The sequence below is a fragment of the Triticum aestivum genome, chromosome 4B, assembly GCF_018294505.1.
Source record: "Triticum aestivum cultivar Chinese Spring chromosome 4B, IWGSC CS RefSeq v2.1, whole genome shotgun sequence".
Taxonomy (NCBI): domain Eukaryota; kingdom Viridiplantae; phylum Streptophyta; class Magnoliopsida; order Poales; family Poaceae; genus Triticum; species Triticum aestivum.
Window position 1 is genome coordinate 243,817,004 of NC_057804.1, and position 15,509 is coordinate 243,832,512.

Here is a 15,509-nt window from a genome sequence, read left to right on the forward strand (position 1 = left end):
AATGGTTCTTGGAAATAACCAGCTTTGCGCAACAAAATCTATGAACAAATATACAATAGAACACACTGAAGAAAAATTATACAGTGCAGTACACTCAACAACTCCAAACTATAAAGGTCTTACTTTTTCCCAAGTATCCGCACAGTACACACTGCTGTAATTTAAGTTTGGTTGGTGGTAAATCCAAAAAAAGAGCGCCATTTGGAAGTTGGGCGAGTCCTTGGAATGACTAAAGATTTTCACATTGTTTATGTTATTCCCCTCGTAAGAGTTCTATATTGTGTCATAGCAAAGCATACTGCATTGATAGTAGATCTAAGCCCGCGATCAGAACAGTCAACTGGACCTAAGCCAACCAAAATGAGATAACAGGTTAAAGCTTCACTTTCCAACAATTCAACTTACAGATTGTGTTTCTTCATGAGGATTCAATGGGCGATTTGGTCTGTATGTATGGTTTTGCCTCTTAGCCCACAGCCAGAAGCGCTGAAACTGTACTGGGATGCCATATTCCTTTGCAACTTCCTCCTATTAAACAGTTTGTAGCAGTTCGATTACAAATTACTAATCTTTAGCAACGATAACAACTTGCATGGAGTCCCAGGGACATGTTACCTTGAAAGTACTAAATGGCAATTGCTTCTGTATTCGGAAGCTACGGACCTTTTCATGGTCCACCAGATCAAAATATATGTCCTTACCAGTTTGCTCCTTTAGATCCTCATCCCGGGCAATCTGAATACAGTTTCAAAAAAAGCTCTGTGAGCAACAAACTCAAAAGGAAAATCCAAGCTATGATGAACACTACAATAAGCAGATCCTGACCTTTATGATGGTATAGAGATGGGCTTCAGCTTTTTCTTTCTTCTTATGTCCTTTCTCTTCTTGTTCTTTCTTCAACCTTATCTGTGAATCCCCATTCATCATTCAAATATACCACAATAAAGTAGTGTTTTCAAAAATGAAGGGGGGAATATAATATTCTACATACCCTTAAATGTTCAGCAATGTCCTTCTCATCAACATTACACATTATTTTCTCTTTGTCACTCTCACGGATGTATACAAGCATGTAGGCATTTGAATACTTCGTGAATTTGAATGGAGTATTGTTGAATCCAGGGTTTATTTGAGGTAACTTCATAATCAAAAAGAGAGAGCCATGTAGATGATGGAGATGAGTAGAACAAACATTAATCGTTCAATATCGGTGTGAAATAGAACATACCTCTTCCTCACCCCCATACTGATCTTCAAAGGCCTTTTTAGTATCTTCTTTTGTTACACGCTCATCATCAAATTTATACCTGTTACACAAAAATAATATTTTCCAAAATCTGTAAACAATTGGAAACTGCTTGCAAAGATGTGAAAACCAAAAACATACTCGTGTAAACATTCTTGCCATCAGGACAACTACCATTTGGAAAAAGCCCATACACTTAAAAGAGGATTATGGCGTTGGTAAGGGGAGACAGACTATGGATTAGGCATTTTGGGCGAGAAATACCAAGTCGTCGCTCTTGACTCGTTGACAATACCCAGACCCTTACGGAACAATCTTTGGGTGAGTTTGGATTCTAGGCCAGCCTAACTCTAGCCTTGCTTAGCAAGGATGGGTGTTTGCTACTCCCTTCGTCCCACAATACGTGGCGCAGGAATTTTTGCACATAGGCCAAAGAGGGAGCCGATGAATACAAACTTGCAGCTCTGGCGGCCGCTTAGCCGCCCCCAGGACCGGGACGCCATCAACACCCTCCTCGCCGACCTTCGCTGGATGGCCTTCCGCGTGGCGCCCCCGCTGCCGCCCCCTCCTCCGGAGCCCGATTAGACTTGTTGCTCGGGTTGCTGTGTGTGAGTGTGTTGTTTTGTGTTCAGGGCTTGTTGAGCTGTGCCCTCAGCATTAACCCTAATTGCTACTTTGTGTTCTGTGAGACTTGGTGGGTGTGTGTGTGTGTGTGTGTGTGAACCTTGTTGGATGTTTGGCTTGGGCGGTTTGCTTTATATATAAAGCGGGGCGAAAGCCTTTTTCGGTAATACAATGTTGGACGAGAACACCACTATCCAACTGTAACTGATGCAGTGAAAATCTCGAGTTTATGCTAAGTCTATTAGATCCACGAGGAACGCACTTCCTCTCTCCTGCATGTGTGAGGCTCTCCACAGCAACTGTTCGGCTTGGTCATTAATTCCTTGCATGCAGCGAGAGGAGGCAATGTTGTATTGATGAGGAACAATAAAGAGAAAGAAAAGAAAAAGGAAATCAGAAGTCAATTTTGCCCACTGAGGAAATTTGTTAACACAGCTATCCATGATGATGAAGACGATGGGGAAGAATACGAATCTGAAGATGTACAGGGTAAGAAGAGGTTTGTCAAGAAGAAAGGTGAAGAGGTGGTATGTGTGATTCAGCGTCTCCTATGTTCCACGCCACAACCTAACGACAAACAACGGAAGAAAATATTTTAGGGCAAATGCACAAGTCAGTGATTGATAATTGCAGCTGCAAGAATCTTATCTCCCAGAATTTGGTGAACCATTTAAATATTGAAACTCATGATCATCCAAATCCCTACACTATCAGGTGGATCAAGAAAGGAGTGGACATGTAAGAAGTTTTCTTGGCCTTGCAACTTTCCACAGGCGATTTGTGAAGAATTTCAGCACTGTCATGGCACCAATTATCGAGTGTCTAAAGAAAGGAAAGTTCCAATGGACAGAAGCGACTGAAGCTAGTTTCAATAAGATCAAGCAAAAACTCTCACAAGCTCCTGTCTTGGTGCTACCTGATTTTAACAAGGCTTTTGAGTTGGGAGTGTGATGCAAGTAGAGTAGGCATTGGAGCTGTCCTATCTCAAGAAACTAGCAAGATGGACAACATATCTGGAGAGGTTTAACTATCTCATTGTGCATAAATCTGGAGCAACCAATCGAGTAGCCAATGCTTTGAGTCGTCATGCATGTCTCTTGATTTCTTTTGAGGTTGAAATTCCAGGCATGGATCTAATAGAGGAGTTGTATGAGGGTGACGAAGACTTTGGCCATGTTTGGGTAAAGCATGGGTGACGACTATTTGGTGCAAGATGGCTATCTCTTCGAAAATGATTGTTTGTGCATCCAAGAAGTTCTCTACGTGACAAACTGATCAGAGACCTCAATTCAGGTGATCTTAGTGGCCATGTTGGACACGACAAGGATATCACTAACCTAGAGGCTCATTACTTTTGGCCACAACTAAAGAGAGGTGCAGGAAAGTTTGTTCAGCGGTGCCCCATATGTCAAACCTACAAAGGACAAGTCCAGAACACAAGATTATACATGCCTTTGCCTGTTCTTGTTGCTCCATGGGAAAATATCACTATGGACTTCGTCTTTGGTTCGCCAAGAACAGAATGAGGAAGTGATGTTGTGTTTGTGGTCATGGACAGATTCTCTAAAATGGCTCATTTCATTCCATGCCGCAAGACAACGGATGCTCATCATGTGGCAAACCTATTCTTTCGAGAAGTGGCCAGTCTTTCATGGAGCTCCAAGGTCCATCGTCTCAGACCGTGATAGCAAGTTTCTTGTTGCATTTTGGCTCACTTTGTGGACGCAATTCAACACTGAATTAAAATTTTCTAGCACTACCCATCCACAAACAGATGGACAAACGGAAGTGGCGACCAAATTATTGGGTAATCTGATCGGTTGCATTTGTGGAGAAAGAAAGGGACAATGGGATTTGGCTTTATCACTTGCAGAGTTCTCCTACAACAACTCCAAGCATAGATCCAAAGGAAGAAATCCCTTTTCCATTGTCTACGCTAAAATTCCAACACATGCAGTGGACCCGGTGAAGCTACCATCAAGGGGAAACTCAAAATCAGCATTGTCCTTTGTTGATAATGATACCGATTATTTGAAGAAATTCTTGTGTTTCAAAAGTACAAAATCAGGAATATAAACAATTTGCTGACCGCAAGAGGCTGAAATCATTTCAAGTGGTTGATAAGGTGATGGTCTACCTCCGAAAGACCGCCTTTAGGTGTTACTCCCTCCGTTCCTTTATGTAAGGTGCATTATTTTCGGCACGGTGACAAAGGCTCATAATTATAGAGATGTTAGGACAACGGCAAATTTGTTGGTTAGTGGCAAGTAAATCAGTGAGTCCAGGAAAGTAAGAGATACATGCAATCGAGAGAGAGATAGTTTCCTTCTTTTGATACAAGGAGAGATACAGGAAATTGGAAGAGAGATACTTTCCTCTTTCTGGAGGGATAAAAAGGGAATTATGAGGATTTAGAAGAAATGCACCTTACATTGTGGAATTTTATCAAAAAACAAATACACCTTATAAAGGAGCCGGAGGGAGTAAAAAGGAAGCTTAGGCAGCGAAGGCAGCGAAGGCATGGGCCCTTCTCTATTATGAGGAAGATAAATGATAATGCCAATGTGATGGATCTTCCAAGCCAGATGGGCATATCCAACACATTCAATGTCGCGCACTTGATTCTCTATCACCCAGAAGAAGCGCTCTATGAAGATAACTGTAAGGTAGAGTTCCAAACAACCAGAGGAGAATGATGAGGAACAATAGAGAGAAGGAACATAAAAGAAAATCAGAAGTCAAATTCATTTGCCTACATCTAGATACTTCTACTCTATTCTAGTATTTGCTTGTTTTCCTAGCTTTAGCTACTGTTTCCTAGAGTCTTCTAGCTATGAGTGGAACATTGTATCTTAAGTAATGTTTTCTAGAGTGCTCTAGCTATAAGTAGAAGTTTAGATGTGAAGGCTTCCCGAAGCCTATAAATAGAGGTCCTCACCTCTATTTTGGAACCAGATTACATCTTGGTTTCCCAAACCCTCTATTTTGGAACCAGAATACATCTTAGATGTGAAGGCTTCCCAAAGCCTATAAATAGAGGTCCCCGCTACCTGTAACAAACTTGGTGTTCTTATCTAAGATATTTGATTACATCTTGTGCTCTAGTTGTTTTGAATTGAACCCATGCTGCCATATCGACCTATATTTGCCTCTAGAGCGATATCTAGCGCAGCACATTAAAGTAGTTCCTTCAACACTTGTGTTGTACACTTCGTAGCAACCAAGTGGGGTTACTCCAACACAACCTTGTGTTGCTTCATGTATGCATGCGCCCGGTTGGCACTTTAATTCCTCGCATGCAATGCCGATAATTACTCTCGGCCGAGCGCATGAGGGGTAAATCGGAAAGATTACAGAGTATCTACATACATGCCAATTAAATCAGGATGAAATCACTCAAACTGTACGCCATCTATGCAGGATGGAGTAGAAAATAAACTACTAGCTAGCAAACTAGCAGAAATGGGCTACAAGATCCTTGCCTTGCCAGGAGAGCTGTACTGGCTCTCCCGTAGAAATCGTTAACTCGTTAACTGGGCACAGCCGAATGGCGATAGAGGATTAATAGGCGAGTCGGCCAGTTAATGGGCTACTAAGTGACCCACTGAGAAGGGATTTATCGGCCAGTTAATTGACAGTCCATGTTTTGAACAATGCTATTGCATAACCCTAGTTACTGAGAAGTAGATAAAAGTAAATGACAATATTCTTCATTGCTTTACTAGGAGGGGATGGTCGGAGTCATCAGCCTCAATAAAGAACTGCGCACACCCCCTGAACATAAATCTCATCGCAGTTGAGGCCCTGACAAAGATGTTGTGCCAACTCAGCTGGGGTGGGGCCCCGAACCAATTGTGTCAGGGTTGGCTCTGGAGTGCTTGACGGTAGAACATGTGCTAGTGGTGTGGGCGAGGAATGTGTGGGAGTTGAGTCGATCATAGGAGGATCAGAGGGGCACAACAGCCCGTAGGCCAAGAAGGCTAGTGTGGTGACGTTGTTGGAGGGACCTGGAGATGGTTGTGTGGAGGTTAGACGGTCGTTGAAGCTCGACATCAACGCTAAGACCATCAAGAATCCATGTTGTGTACAGAAACCATTGTTAAGACGGTGTTAATGGTTCATTATTGCGGCATATGAGCGCTAGAAACATGCTGATATAGCCAGCGGACGAGGAAGTGAATAGCAGACGCGTAACTCGCCCAAGGGATTTGCTCAAAGTAACGGACCAAACTAAACATGGCAAGCCTCCTTGAACTACTCCCATGTCAACATGCCAAAATCGCACTCCCGAAAATCACACTCGAGTTGTAAGTACTAGAGTTGACCGTCATTGATGAGGTGGTAGGCTGTCCGTGCATTGTCCACAAAAAATGCTCGCCCTATTGAGCCAACCAAGAGTATCGACTGAGCCATCATATGTCAAGAAGTCGAGCTTGTGGAAGCGGGGCACACCAAACCCCGAACATGAGCCAAGGTGAGGACTAGGCAATGGTGGAAGGGAGGTGATGGGCAGGGTGGATGCACAAATGGGTTAGGGAGGGGGGGGGGGCGTGGCTGTAACAAACGTATGATGTCAGTTGGCAGGTGGAGACAAGAAGGCGGCTGCAATCTGCTGCTGCTATAAGGTAGGAGGGATTTGGAGCGGGATTTGAGCTATAAGGTGGAGTGCGAAATGGCCCAGATTGACGTTAGGGGGCAGCTGTGGCGAGTAAGGAGATGGCTGGAGGTGGTCAAAGAGGGGTGGCAGCTGGTGATGGTTGTTAGGAGTCATCACAGGGTTGTGTTGCGCCGACAGATAGGCAGTGGAAGGCGGGAAAGCGAGGTGGTGGGATGGGCAATCAGCTGCGGTGGCGATTCCCCCTCTGTAGAATGGGCACCAGGGGCACTGCTGGAGAGGGGAAGCACCGGGGGAACGTCATCAACGGGCGGAGGCCCTGGGATGCGGAGTTGGCATCGTGGGCGGCTGTTGCAGCCACGGAATCTAGTGGTGGGGGCAGGGCCAGCAAGAGTTGCTCAAGCACCCTCAAGCGCTGCACCAGCTAGGCAAGGAGCGCCCTGTCATCCGCTCATGTGAAGGCCTCCAAATTGCTTCATGATGATCTTCATCTGCTCCACGGTCTTCATCTTTGACACCAAACTGAAAGGATCTACTACTGACATAACCCTAATTATTGAAAAAAGATAAAAGTAAATGACAATATTCTTCTCTGCTTTATTGAGAGGGGTCAGCCTTTTATATAGTAGACAAGACCTGACCGACAAGCTGGTAAATCTACTCGAATTCTAACAAGATCTCTAAACTAACCGGATTCCTTCCTCACGCCTCACGAACTTGCTTAATCAACTAGGGGACAGTTCTTTTGGGGCTTATGGGTGGCTGTCAAAATAAGCTGCTCCTGCCCAGCTTATTCTGGCAGTTTATTTTAGGTTGGGCTACCAAAATAAGCTGGGTAGGGGGCAGCTTATTTTGGCCGGCACCCATAAGCCCCATCAGAACTGCCCCTATTACTCTAATTAAACGACAAGGCTCAAGTTTGATGGGCTAGCCCACATAACACTGGGTCAGCAAGAATCAAGTGAATGCTACATAAACTTTGTCATGCTAACAAATAAAACAAAGCCATAGTTGAACATGCTTAGATCTTTATAATTAACTTGTCAATGGTAAAATGAACCAAATAATTTCCCTTGCTCTTGTAGACTCTACCTCGTGCTAGCTAGAAGTACTTGCCTAGCTAGGCATCATCAACAAAATATCTGAAACACACTCTTGGTCTCAAATACTTAAGCCTACAAGGAAACAAACCCGAATAAAACCTCATCCATGTAAAATTATCTTCATCTATTGAATGATACACAAATCTCATTTATTCTTGGCAAAACTGTTCTTCTCTCTAACTCTCAGTCACGCGGTGGCAGCGAATTCCACCAGAAGTGTAACTTAGGATACCACAGTCTACTACGAGTATCATGTCTGGGTGCAGTCAGAGTGCCTAAAGTATGTAATTTGCCAAGTGAATCTCATAACCAAACCTATTGGAACAAGTCATGACAATGTATTCTAAAGAAAGTTAATGGAGTTCATGCTAGCTGACTGGTCCATAGCTTACAGAAAATACTGGAAACAGTTATCTCATGAAAACTTGGATGAGGGAGGTGGAAAGAGAGCAACTTGGTCCAATTAACAAATACTTGCACAAATTTACAAACTATACTCAAGATTATCATTCTTCTTATCTGTAAGCACAACAATTCACATGATACTTTGGATACTAGGTTGGGATGGTAGCGAAGCATCTAACAAATACATGTCCTAGTAAGCTAGTTTATGTTGTCAAGTTGAGACACGTGTATATCCATGTACATTCAGCTACCATCAATTGGCCATGAATACCGAAAAAGGGTTTCCCCCCGCTTTGTATTCCAAAGCAACCAACACCGATACAGGATTGCTGGGGCGAACAGCACAACAAGCCAAAATGAAAAAGAAGAAAAAGCAAATGCCAACAACAGCAGCTCGACAAAAGCGGATGACCCGCCACCGCTACGCCCACCAGAGACAAACCACTACAACCCAAGGCTCCGAACCACCGCGAACAAAACAGCACCTCCAAGAAGGAAAGCGACGCCGACGACGCTGCTGCCCGGACATGTCCTAGGGTTTCCCCGGCACGCGGAGGGAGGTGGGGGATGGATATCACCGACACCCTTCAGGAAGGAATGGTGGCACCCGTAGGTGTCACCGCATCGGAGCCGAAGACCGGCAAAGATTTCTCCCGTACTCCAATCCCCACCGCCCAACGGACCGAAGCCGATCAGCCAAACCGCCGCCCACCACCATGCGCCATCGCGGTTGCGCCGCCACCCACGCCGCCTCACTGCGAACACCCACACGAGGCCAAGAGGACCGGAGAGAAGCGCCCCTCGGAGGGAGAAGCAGCACCGAAGCCGAACGGGAGGGAACCACCTCCACCGTCGTCGTGCGAGAGGATAGAGCCTCCGGCACCGTCGCGGTAGCCGTCCGAACGCGGCAGCAGGGCATGCCAGGCCACCCCTGGCCCGGCCAGGCCCGAAACGGGCCCGCTAAGCCCCGCCGCCACGCTGCAGCAAGCCGGCGATGGCGCCGCCAGCACCCTGCCGCTCCCCCGCCTCCCGGAAGCCACGAAGCAGACCCACCCCGCCGCCAGCCCGCCCAGGCCCAGATGGGGCCCGAAGGGCCCAGATCTGGGCCGAGCGGGCGCCGCCAGACCGCGCCGCCGCGTCGCCCCGCCGCCAACGGCGACGCCGCCGACCAGAAGTCCACCCCCGCTCGCACCAGGAGCCCCCGCCGCCGCGCTGGACCGTCGCCGCCTAGAAGCACCACCCGGGGTTGCCCCGTCCCGCGCCGGTGGACACCCGAGAGGGGAAAGGCAGGGGGCCACCGCCACCAGCGTCGCCCGGGCCAGGCCCGCAGCGGGCGCCAGCGACGGCGGCAGGGAGGAAGGGGGGGGGGGAGTTGCGCGGGGGAGGAGGCTGGACGCGACCGGCCGCCCGCGGGGGTGACGCGGTCGCGGGAGAGGAAAGGGTCTCTTTTACCAAAAAGATACCGTCATTCAGCCATTGTGGGGGTGACGCGGTCGCGGGAGAGGAAAGGGTCTCTTTTACCAAAAAGATACCGTCATTCGGCCATGAATAAGAAAACAACAAGCAACTAATTGAGTAAATTGTGGTACTAGAAGACCACAAAGTCATTAGAGACAAGCACATCTCTAGCTCAGTTGGTCAGCCCGCACGCACACATGCAGGAGGTCCTTGGATCGAATCCCAGGGTGCCCCCAATTCTTTACCGTTCAAAAAAACAAAGTCATTAGAGAAATAACCATTGATCTGCTAGCGTTGGCCGTATGAATGCATAGTAGTGACCACCATGTACTCCTCCGCTATGAACAAGAACGCTGAGAAAGCAAATAAACAAGATTAGTACAGAAGGAAGATGTAGCAAGGAATTCATGATACCTATTTGCACACCAGTATTAGACACAATAGGTTGGTCTGCAAGAAACTGGTTTATACAAATAAATCAACAGGTTATTTGGATCCCAAGTATTGTCCAAACCAGATTTTCTTAAGATAGTTAAGATCCTGTCTGGTTAGGAACACAATTTAACTAAATTTGCTTTTACCATGACTGGACTTGTTGGCTCTGTAAAAAAGAACTACCGCCTGGTTTCCAAGAAAACACCATGCCCAGTAACTAGTACTCCCTCCGATCCATATTACTTGTCACTCAAACGGATGTATCTAGCATTGAAATACGTCTAGATATATGCGTCTGACCGACAAGTAATATGGATAAGAGGGAGTAATTACTTAAATTTGTATTTGTAAAACTTGCACAAACACATTTTGACAAACATTACTAACAAATGTGAAATTCATATGACAAGATCTTTTCTTATGCCTGGCAGATTCTCAGGAGGCGCTTCAGTGGACAGATTCTTATAGTCGACTAAGTATGAATCATCATTCAGGAACACTCTTCTGTCATATATAACAAAACATTTGCCTCCGTTCATGTCCCTGTCCACTGAAGCATAGCAACTAATAACCTATGCTCATCAATAGGTTCTAGATGAAAGAAACAGATATTACTGTTACAATGTCTCTTGTAATCTGAGTCCCCAGACTACTATATTAAACCATTAAGGACCTGTGATAGACAAATTACTCAACTTCAACTTCAAACAATCCAGAGTTCCTACAACTGAATGCATAACATTAAAGTAGTCACCTGTGGAGAGTATAAAGGTTTCTTATACTTCTATCTGCATCTGGAGCAAGATACTTGCCATCATCTCTATCCAGATCAAGTTGCAAAGGAAACTCGTAGCGGTCATTAATCTGCAAAAGCAGGCATGACAAGCTCAGAACTGGAAATTTAATCTTTTAACATGTGGAAGAAGATAATAGCTAGTCAGCTGCTTATTTTCTTCATTCTCAAGTGAATCAAGACTCAAGAGCATCTTAATGTTTAATATCTCCAAAGTCAAATTTAAGTAATGTCTTCTTGAATTAACACTGTGCTAGCTTCTACTCAATCAGGTCTAACAAGGGAAATGAAACGAAATGTGAAATCTATTTTCTCATATGTCAGTGAACAGGTGCTATACAGATTGCATAGAAACCAGTCACATAGAAACAAATTTCCTTTCCTTTATTGTTGTTGGATTCATGTGTATCTTGTGTTGATCTTATGGTATGAGGAGTATCTTCGTGTGGATCTTGTCAAATAGTGTTTTCCCATGTGTTCTTCATGTTCTTAGTGATTTTCCATAAATCCACCTCCAATCATGAAGATCAGGCCACACCTTAGGGTTTGCCCTACATCATTTGGTATCATGAGCAAGGTTGCCATGATTTGGAGCCCCTCCCCCTCACTTATTTAGCCTAATTTTGTTTTGTTCTTGCCTAATTCGAAAATCCCCACCAAAATTGGCCATACCCGATTTTGACTGATTTGTCGTTTCTACTGAGTTTTTGTTGGATTTGATCCACAGATCCGATGTGCACGCCAACGACCACGATCCATCCATCCTTTTGACACCAACACCGGAAGCAAGGCCGGTCTTCTCCGATTTTGTTCGATTTTGTTAAGGTAGAGGTGTCGACGAGGTATATCATTCCATAACACAAACTTTACCTTGTCATTACTCTTGTGAGCCCTCCGTTCTTTGCAGATACCTTCGACCCTATTGAGAGTAGTCATCCGAGTGTTGCCGGGCCTCGTAAACTTGAGCACCTTAGTGATCGTGTGAGTACCATATCATGTGTATAGTTATGTTGTGCATCATCTTGTGATATTGTCTTGCATAAGTGGTCGTCTTGTAGGATTGGTGCCAAGTTCTCGAATCTTGCCCTATCACGTAACCAAGCTAGCATCTCTCCTTGGGTTTGAGCAACACGAGCTTGATCTTCATTAGGGCAATTTTGTATGCTCATTTTCTTGGTTGCACAAGCCCGATTATATTTGTGTGATTTTCTTTTATTTCTATCTATACTTTTGTGAACACTAGCATAACATTTGGAGTTCATTGTGGTTTGCTTCCAGCTTCTACAACATCTTGAACTTCAATTTGCTTGATTTTGTGCTACTAATCCCTATCGGGCTCCACTATAAGCCATATGTGTAGGTGTGAGGTTGGACAAGGCTCATTACCAAGTGCATTCATTTCATATTGTCAATTGTGAGATCGCTTGAACCTTCACCAACATCAAAAGGAGGTAACTTTGGTATTGTTCAATCCCTTCCCTACTCACACCGAGCTCTGGGTGTCAATATGGATAGGGAAGGCACATCACATCCGGTCAAGCCTACATCAACGCCAAGATGGACGTGTTAGACAATAGGATAGATAGAGTTGTAGTTTAAACTCATATATCTCTTTCTATCTGTATTCCTCTCTATTCAAACTACCTCCCTCGATCTCCTGTAATCCAGACACATCCTAGCGGTCGTCTCAACTTGTACACCACGGCAGGCTGTTCGCCAGAATCAATATATACCCGCGGCCACCTACGGGCGGTAGTACGCTTCCCATATCATCTTTCATGGTAACCAGAGCATCTTCTTCCTAGATCAAGAGAAAAGAGAAGAGATCGCATCTAGCCTATTCCAACCTCGCCATGACTACCGCCTCCACCCAATCCAGCACCATGAGTGCGCTCACCACATCCCTTGCCTCCGTCTCCACCTTTGCTCCCTCATCATCCAGCGCCTCCCACGCCATACCCCTCGGGTCACCACCACAGGAGAAGCTCACGAGGAATAACTAAGCCGTCGTGTTGCCGCAAATCAAGGGCGCACAGATGGCTCAGCACCTCGATCCGGCGAGCCAGGCGCCACCGGAAACACTCACCATCACCAAGGACGACAAGGAAGAGCAGATCACCAACTTCGCCCGCGTTCTCTGGTATGCACAACAGCGGCAACTTCAAGGTTTTCTGATGGGCTCTCTGTCTCGCGAGATCCTTGCACAAGTCGTCACCCTTCAAACGCCGGCGGAGGTGTGGGCAGCGATCCACGCCACCTTTGCTGCCCAAACTCAGGCGCAAGCCATCAACACGCGCATCGAGCTCACAAACCTGAAGAAGGGGAACCTGAGCATGACGGAGTATCTTGCTAAGATCAAGATGCTCTCTGATGAGATTGCATGCACAGGGGCGGCGCTCGGCAGTGCTGAGATCGTTTCCCATGTTCTGGCCGGACTTGACCTCGACTACAACCCGGTGGTCTCGGCCCTTGCAGCACGGTAGAGCCTGTGACTGTCCAGGAGCTCTTCAACCAGCTCCTCAGCTTCGACGCGCGGCTCAACCTTCTTCACGGCATGAACGTCCGCAAGTCGTCCGCCAATGCGGTGTCCCGCTGTCGTGGAGCAGGTCGTGGGCGTGGTCACCAGGGCCACAACCGCAACAGCAGCAGCGGTGGCAACGGGCGAGGGCGCGGGAGCAATCAAGCCGCGCGATCTGGGGGCGGCGGCTTCAACAACACCGACAACGCCGCTCCTGGATCCTCTTCTTCAACTCGCGTCCGGTGTCAGCTCTGCAAGAAACCAGGCCATGAGGTCATGGATTGCTGGCACCGCTACGATGAGGACTACGTTCCCGATGCACGCCATGCTGCAGCAGCAATCCGTGAGCAGCAAGGAGGAGATGGCACTGTCTGGTATGCCGACTCAGGCGCCACTGATCACGTGACAAGCGAGCTGGAGAAGCTTGCTATGAGGGAAAAGTACTATGGTGATGATCAGATTCACACCGCAAGCGGTGGAGGTATGAAAATAAATCACATCGGCCAAGCCTCTATTAATTCTCGCACATCTAACCGTGATCTAATCTTAAAAGATGTCCTTCATGTTCCTCAGGCCGACAAAAACCTTGCCTCTGTGTCTCGTCTAACTACCGACAATAATGTTTTCTTTGAAACTCACCCTACCTATTTTCTTATAAAGGATCGGGCAACGAGGGAGCTCATTCATCACGGTAGATGCATTGGAGGACTCTACCCCATCACATCCAGAGCACTTAGTAAAAGGCGTCGTCGTCAAGTCTACTCCATCGTCAAGCCCTCCTTGGCAAGATGGCATCAAAGATTAGGTCATCCATCGTCGGTCATAGTCAAGCAAGTAGTGAATAAAGACAATCTTCCATTGTCCTCTAGTCAAAACAATGAGTCTGTTTGTGATGCTTGTCAGTGTGCAAAAAGTCACCAACTTCCTTATCCCAAATCAAATAGTGTCTTATGCTCCTTTGGAACTTATTTTCAGTGATGTATGGGGATATGCAAGAGATTCTTTTGGAAGAAAAAATTCTATGTTAGTTTCATTGATGATTATAGCAAATTCACGTGGATATGTTTGCTTAAATATAAATATGAAGTTTTCTCTATCTTCCAAGAGTTTCAGAAGTTGGTTGAACGCCAATTTGACAGAAAAATCAAGACAGTCCAAAGTGACTGGGGAGGGGAGTATGAGAAACTCAATTCATTCTTTCGCAATATAGGTATTGCTCATCATGTCTCTTGCCCCCATGCTCATCAATAGAACGGTTCTGCCGAACGCAAGCATCGACATATCGTTGAAGTAGGACTATCTCTTTTAGCCCATGCATCTATGCCACTGAAGTATTGGGATGAAGCCTTTATCACTGCCACTTATCTCATAAATAATATTTTCTAGAGTATTCCAGCTATAAGTAGAAGTATGTGAAGGCTTCCCAAAGCCTATAAATAGAGGTACTCACCTCTACTTTGGAGGCTAGACTATGTACCCACTATCTATAATAGAACTTGTTGTTCTTATCTAAGATCTTGGAGTAGATCTTGTGCTCTAGGAGTTCTGATTGAACTCTTGTCGCCATATTGGCCTACATTCGCCTCTAGAGCGATATCTAGCGCAACACGTTGAAGTTGTTCCTTCAACACTTGTGTTGTACACTGTTAGAGTACGTAATGGGCCTAATGGGCCCGTTAGTCTTAGGGTTAATTAGAGATAAGGGTCGCTTGCTTAGGGGTCAAGTAAGCCTTGCTTGGGAGTTAAGTAAACCTCTCTATATAAAGAGAGGAGATGTATCAATCTAATCAAGCAAGAATTAAGAAGGAAATCCCTTCCCTCTTGCCCGGCCGTGAGCAAAAAGGCCCTCGGACGGCCCTTTCGCGCCCTCCTTCTAGCAGCGCCATAACAATTTGGTATCAGGTAGCTTAGTTCCGATCATGTCTTCGCCGCCGCCCACCCCGTCGCTTCCGCTGCCGACCGTCACCACCGCGCCACTGGCCATCTACACCCCGCTGCTGCCCTCCCCGTCCGCGCCGTTGGACGCATCCTCCGGCGCCGCCACCGCCCAGATGCCGGTGCCCTCCACCGCACCACAGGCCGCCGCCTACACCCCGAAGGAGATCACCAGGGTCCTCAACGACCTCGTCACAGCCGTCCAGGGGATCCGGCTATACCTGGCCAGCCCCTACGGACCGCCACCGCCCCTGCCGCCGACCGCCGCCACCGGGTCGCCGCCCTACCGTGGTACTCGCTGCATCCAGGGGCCTCCGTGGCGTTCGCTGGGACGCTGCAGCCCCAGCTGCAGCTGCCGCCGCCGCCCCGCAGTGGCC

The 15,509-nt window shown here is 46.6% G+C and overlaps 1 protein-coding gene across 1 annotated transcript in view; it reads right to left on the reverse strand.

The window, feature by feature from the left end:
- LOC123091911 (ubiquitin C-terminal hydrolase 12) overlaps positions 1–15,509 on the reverse strand; it is a gene marked incomplete in the record, with an annotated part of 50,460 nt that overhangs the window by 16,339 nt on the left and 18,612 nt on the right. Inside the window, 7 exon segments of the mRNA XM_044513529.1 lie at positions 406–528; positions 616–735; positions 826–906; positions 992–1,138; positions 1,229–1,307; positions 9,730–9,804; positions 10,641–10,750. Of these exon segments, the coding sequence (XP_044369464.1) occupies positions 406–528; positions 616–735; positions 826–906; positions 992–1,138; positions 1,229–1,307; positions 9,730–9,804; positions 10,641–10,750 (735 nt within the window).